The sequence below is a fragment of the Glycine max genome, chromosome 1 (genome assembly GCF_000004515.6).
Source record: "Glycine max cultivar Williams 82 chromosome 1, Glycine_max_v4.0, whole genome shotgun sequence".
Taxonomy (NCBI): domain Eukaryota; kingdom Viridiplantae; phylum Streptophyta; class Magnoliopsida; order Fabales; family Fabaceae; genus Glycine; species Glycine max.
In genome coordinates this window covers 21,341,400-21,347,381 of record NC_016088.4, presented here as the reverse complement: position 1 = coordinate 21,347,381, position 5,982 = coordinate 21,341,400, and the positions used below count along the sequence as shown (strand labels likewise).

General features: G+C 31.3%; 1 protein-coding gene across 6 annotated transcripts; it reads left to right on the top strand.

Moving 5' to 3' along the window:
• Positions 1-209: 209 nt before the first annotated feature.
• Positions 210-5,689, top strand: LOC102663179 (probable glucose-1-phosphate adenylyltransferase large subunit, chloroplastic). Of its 6 annotated transcripts, XR_005891389.1 has the most exons (8): positions 210-530; positions 1,481-1,564; positions 1,910-1,965; positions 2,248-2,307; positions 2,706-2,818; positions 4,572-4,639; positions 5,073-5,256; positions 5,478-5,689. XR_005891389.1 is itself a non-coding variant. In XM_006573171.4 (6 exons), the coding sequence occupies exons 1-5, from the start codon at positions 525-527 to the stop codon at positions 4,609-4,611; spliced, it is 246 nt and encodes an 81-aa protein (XP_006573234.1). In that variant the 5' UTR covers positions 210-524; the 3' UTR covers positions 4,612-4,639; positions 5,073-5,689. The 6 variants fall into 6 exon arrangements, 1 of the variants encoding a protein (XP_006573234.1); XR_001387623.3 differs by having other exon boundaries at positions 5,073-5,689; XR_005891388.1 differs by having other exon boundaries at positions 2,624-2,818; positions 5,073-5,689.
• The last annotated feature ends 293 nt before the right edge of the window (positions 5,690-5,982 follow it).

The following is a 5,982-nucleotide window of genomic DNA, read 5'->3' as shown; positions in this document are numbered from 1 at the left end:
ATTTATTTTAAAATGCACAAATTGGATACACTCTTCCAATCATAAAAATTATTATATACATATTTTTGATATCTTGTATCTTTTTTCCAGGTAAATAGTTGATTTTATTTACTGATTTATTTTGTTTTGTCTGTATATTGAATTTATAAATATAAAATATAATTTATATATTGCCTTGTATTGTCCAAAAACTCTCTAGTTGTACTTTTCGTTTTCTATAAACCCTTCCTCCTCTCTTTTTTTTTTTTTTTATTTCATCAAATCAAATTAATTCACCTAAACCCTATGGCCGACGAAGCCAAAGCCAAAGGCAACACAGCCTTCTCCTCCGGCGACTACCCCACCGCAATTCACTACTTCTCCGACGCCATCGCTTTGGCCCCCACCAACCACGTCCTGAAGATGCGTACCTGTTTCGCTATGGGAGGGGATGGCCATCGCAATCACCACTTCACTGAAACTGTGGCTATGGGAGGGATTGGGCCAACCATGGGGCTTGTGGACATTGGAAAGTGTGAAGAGGGATGAAGGTAAGTTTCCTGTTCAGTGAATCAGTGTCAATTGCAGAGGATTCATCTATAATATAATTGCCATTCATTTAGCTCAGATTCTGAGGTTTTATGCCATATGTACCTTCTGTCTGCGTTTTAGGAATGTCTCTTTGGTGATTATGTTTGATGAAATAAAGTTATTCAAAGTTCCATGCGAGCTGAAAAGGAATCTATATATATAAAGGGGTCCGCTTGTTTTTTGTTTTTAGAAGGAATCTACACTTTTGGAAGCTTATTATATTTATTTTTTGTAATTGTATGTTTTTGGCTATGGTTAGTGGCACTTTTAAATGTGGTAACCAATGCTTATGTATGCCAACTTGGCCCTAAAAATGTATTTTTTTTGTTGCTAATCCTACTTTTGTTAGGGGGGTGGGGGGACTAGGAATAAAAACTCTTTTAATTGTTTTTGCACATGGTGCCTCAGAGATCTCTTTTAATTGTTTCTGTCTTGCTTTCTTTGGGTCCCCTGCCCCTATTTACCATAGAAAAAGGAGTGGATACGTATTTATTTAAAATTTTAATTAGTATATCATACCATGAGCTACTTATAAGTTATAATATCTTCAAATTTTTTAAGTTTAATTGAACTTTTTAGCCTTTATTCCTAACACTCATTTCCATTCTGGTCCTACATAAAAAGTTTTCAAATTGGTTGCAAACATGATGCCAGCTTGACTAACGGTAAGAGTCAGAATAAAAAAAAGGACCAAGGGAAAAACACTACACTAATTAAGTCCATTTCATTGCATTATCACAAAAGGACACGAGGGAGAAAGAAAATGTTGTGAGGCAATTTACATGGGTATTTGAGGTGGGAACATAATCTTTAGTACATGCCAGATTTTTGTGTATACATTACTGCGTGTCCCTCCTTTTTTTTTTCTTTTCTCAAGTTAAATTGGACAGTAATAGATTGAATGTTGTAGGATGCCAAGCATGCAAACATTGAAAATGTATTGATCTTGGCCGGAGATAATCTATACCGAATGGATTGCATGGACCTTGTGCAGGTAAACATGTTAATTTTTTGTATCAGAGACTCAGAGTTGTGTAATTATCAAGACAATTAAGGCAATTATATTTGGCTTTAAGTTCTTCTCACTACTTGTTATTGAAATTTATTACTAATTGTATTCTGTGAATATTTTGTATCATTCAAGGCAATTAATTCACAAAAAAAAACTAGCTCTATGTTTCTTTTCTCTTACCCTTCTTATGTTCATACACCAAGTCTTTTGAATAGTTTTGCCAAAGGTTCCAAAGTTTTTAGACACACTGAGTTCATACATGGAGTGTTTCTTGATTTTATTTTCACAATTTTTGCTGATTATCTATCTTTTATAATTAATATGCAGAGTCACGTTGAAAAAAATACAGATATTACAGTATCATGTGCTGCTGTAGGTGAAAGGTGTGTTCTGTCTTCTTTTTACATGTGTTTCTTTTTATTGCGCTTTTGTTTGTTTAGTATCACTGTGCTGCTGGGAGAAAATATTCTCTTTCATTGAGAAGAAAAAGAGTCATTATAGAAAAAGAGTAGAAACACACTAACTTCGTCAACACAACATTTTAAGTTTAGTCTTTCCGAGTATGGAGGCTTGCTGAGACTGACTACAGTCTTATTTAAGTTTCATTTTAAGTTTAGCATGACTTTCCCTGATTATGGCCTATCTTTGATGTACTGAATTTACAGGCTACATGACATGCTAGGCGGGTGTATGTTGGAGGCCTTCCTCCTACAGCTAATGAGCAGGTAATATAGAATATTGGAATTTCTAACTAGGAATAGTGAAGTTGGTTTGGCTATCTGCTAAATATCTTTTTTGCCAATTAATTTTAGTCATTTGATCAAAGCTTGTTAGAGTATGTTACCACACTCTTAACATACTCTTTACTTCTGATTCTTATAATTTTTGAGTTGAGGAAACGCTGCTAATGTGTCTCAGTCCCACTATATGTTTTGCATTTTCTATTTTAATGCAATTTTTGTCTTCCAAGTCTTTCCAACATTTAAAAAATTAGGAATCAATATTTACTTAGATTTCTAAATTTAACATTTCATTTTTCAGATATTGATCCTACTTGAGAGAGCATTGTTTGGGACAATTTGGCTTTTTTTTTTAATCTTTTTCTGATCTTGTATTACTACAGTCAGTTGCAACTTTCTTTAGTCAAGTTATGGCTAAGCTTGGGGGAACCACTGCTGGCCCAGATACATAATAAACTTCAAGGAATCATGTTGCAGCCAGCCTTATACCTTTGAAGTATGACAATCATTATCCATATGCATTTACCAAAAAAAAAAATCAGTATCCATAAGTATATTATAATATATGGAATATGTGTGTGTGTTTGAACAGTGGTCACTTCAATTATCTAATAAGGCTTTGCAATAGAATCTGGGTCCACTAATTTTTTTTATTAATTCAAGAATCATACGTTAATTCTTGGGCCAATGTTAAGCATGAAAAGTAAATAAATGAATGAATACCTTGATTTATTCAAGAATATGTGTGTTTGAACAATGGTTCCCTCAATTATCTAATAAGGCTTTACAATAGAATTGAATATGGATCCACTAATGTTGAGGCAGTGTTAAGCAAGAAACATAAATAAATACCTTGTGGCTTGCCCTTGACTTTAGCCATTCTGCAATTGAGAAAAGGAAAACAATGGTGTCGGCTTCCAAATAATCATTCATAGCAATTGTCCCAATAACTGTCAAATAAAAGAAATTATTGGAACTGTAATTTCCAAACTATAAATGTTATAATAATATTTGATTAATAAGTACAAGTTAGTTGTATAATAATTAAAAAGTACTAATACCCTCTCTTTCTCGAGCTCTATATTTTAAACAGCAAAAATATATAATACATAATAAAAAAACTTTTCTTATTGAACTGAGTCGGTTACATAAATCAAAGAGTTTAATTAGAAAAATAAGTTAGCTATTGTAAAAGTTAACAATTTTCTAACCATAATAAATTATAATTAAATAATAGTATAAAAAAATTCATACCGTCAAAACATAAACTATTTACTCTAAATCAAATAATGGTCACGATATTTTATGATGAATCATATCATAAGCGTTATCTCGCATTTAGGTTACCCTGCATTTGGTTTAAACTTCTGAATAATGTCCTTACTTAAGGCAAGTTAGTGAACTGTGAACCCATCTTTTCTAATTTCTTCTATGGGTGCTTTTCCAATTTTCTCCCTAGTGTTTTTATTTCTAGTTAATCATATATCTTTGCTTGTATGTTAACTCATCCAGAGACATTTTCTCCTCTACATTACGTTGCATTTATTCTCTTATTAACTTTCTATTGCAGGTTTATATAATTTAAAGAAATTTTGAAGTAAATTGTGTTCATTTTAGATATTAACATAATATTATATATATTTTAACATATATAACATTATGTGTAAAAAAACATATATAACATTTATAAGTTACATTAAAGAATAAAAATACTCATACAAAAATACATTTACTCATCTGAATGTTAACTAATTACTACTTAATTTGGATACCTATGGCTATACTACTTAAGACTTTCTGATCTAGTTTGATTATATGTTTTATAGCTTCATTCTAGCTAGTTTGTTTCTATCATATGTTTGATAGCTTCTAGAAAACATATTTTGGGGGGTCAAGTTTGTCGCTTTCACGTCGCTCCAATAATTCAAGTTCTAACATACAAGGCAAAAAATATTGGTTAAAATGTGATTTTAATTCCTCTAATTTCTTAAATTCATAATTTTGATTTTATGGATTTTAATTGTAATATTTAGTTTTCTTAGTGCTCCTATTATCCGTGAAGTGTGAATTAATAGTAATTTTCTGGGTTGTTTGTTTTACAGCCAAATTGTAGTCCCATATTCTCATAGAGAATCAGGCCTAACTTACAGACTGAAGCCTCTATAACCTTTGTCCTCGCATGCTTCTTCATTGCATGTCTATGAAAATTTATTTGCATATTTCACTGTTTTTGTTTTCACTTTATGCAGGTACTTTGGTGAATGTGGTGATCCCACGACCACCGCCTGATGGTGAACTTGCCGCTGGAGTTGGAAAGGTGTGTTGTTGACCTATTCTGGAAATTCAGTCTCCTATTATCAATTATAGAAATTAAGAGCACATAATTTGTTTGTCTTTTTTTCCCCTTTCCTAATGCTGGGTTGATGTAGTTGTTGAATCAAAATAATAGTTAAGGTGAGTAACTGAGCAAGCATCAACGATGAACCATTTTTCTTTAGCAATCTGTAACTTGCATGTTTATATATATATATATATATATAGGCTCAATTTGCAAACTTCTACATTTGAATCCTAAAGTTGCCTTAGGCTCTTATTCTACATTTCTACCTTTCTACGAGTATGAAATAGTCCTGCAAACTTGCAGGTCAAAATATTTGAAATTATATGTTGTATTGTGGCATAATAATGTGATCATAATATATTTATCTGTACTCTCTGTCTAATCATGTTTTCTTGTTGCTTCTTTGTAGCAAGTAGATACTTGTGTGCTCGGGTTGCCACCCTATGAAGCAAAAAGGTCACCATATATTTTGCATCTATGGGGTTATGTATTCAAGACAGATGATTTAGTCAGGCTTCTGAAATGGAGATATCCTACACCTAATGACTTTGGATCTGAAATCATTCCTGCAGCTGAGGGAAAACAATGTCCATGTAAGTGAAATTGCACTAAACATATCTCCTTTCAAATGTTTGATCTATTCTAGAAGTAGTCTTATCTTACATTTACAAGGAACTAATTACTCCTTTAATGAGGTAATAATACAAGTTGAATGTCTATTGCCCTCTTTCAAGCGTATTTTTTCATTGACTATTGAGAATACATTGGAACAATAAAATCATTTTATGATGCTAACTTGACTCTTCCTGAATAGGTGGTTCAAGATATTTCCTGTTCCCAAATTTCTTGTTTAATGGTCTTTGTATTTTGTAGGTATAGGCACTATACACGGGTCATTAACACATTATAATTGTCCACTTTTATTTATACAGTTTAATTAAGAATTATATTTACAGTTGTTGATTATTAAGCAGGTCAAAATGTAATGAATGAAAAACATGGAAAATATATTTTCATTTAGCGACCGAAGTTGTGACCGATTTATTTAATTTATTTTATTTTAAAATTCATTATTAAATGATCGAATTGTATTTTTAAAATATTTTATATTTAAGAATAAATATTAAATAGCAACCGAATTAGCCAACGAATAAGATTTTAAATAAATTTGTTTTAAATAATTAGTAATTAGCGGCCAAATTGGGCAGAGTTTTAATTCATTTTATATTATAATATTAGCGACTGAATTTATTTATTTTTAGTTTTGTTTAAAATTAATTATTCAACAGTGACCGACTTCGCCACTGAATTTTATTTTT

What these genes read in the sequence shown, in the direction of transcription:
- LOC102663179 (XM_006573171.4), top strand. An exon ending in ATTGCATGGACCTTGTGCAG is followed by an intron (nt 1,565 to 1,909) that starts GTAAACATGTTA and finishes ATTAATATGCAG; the next exon opens with AGTCACGTTGAAAAAAATAC. An exon ending in TGTGCTGCTGTAGGTGAAAG is followed by an intron (nt 1,966 to 2,247) that starts GTGTGTTCTGTC and finishes CTGAATTTACAG; the next exon opens with GCTACATGACATGCTAGGCG.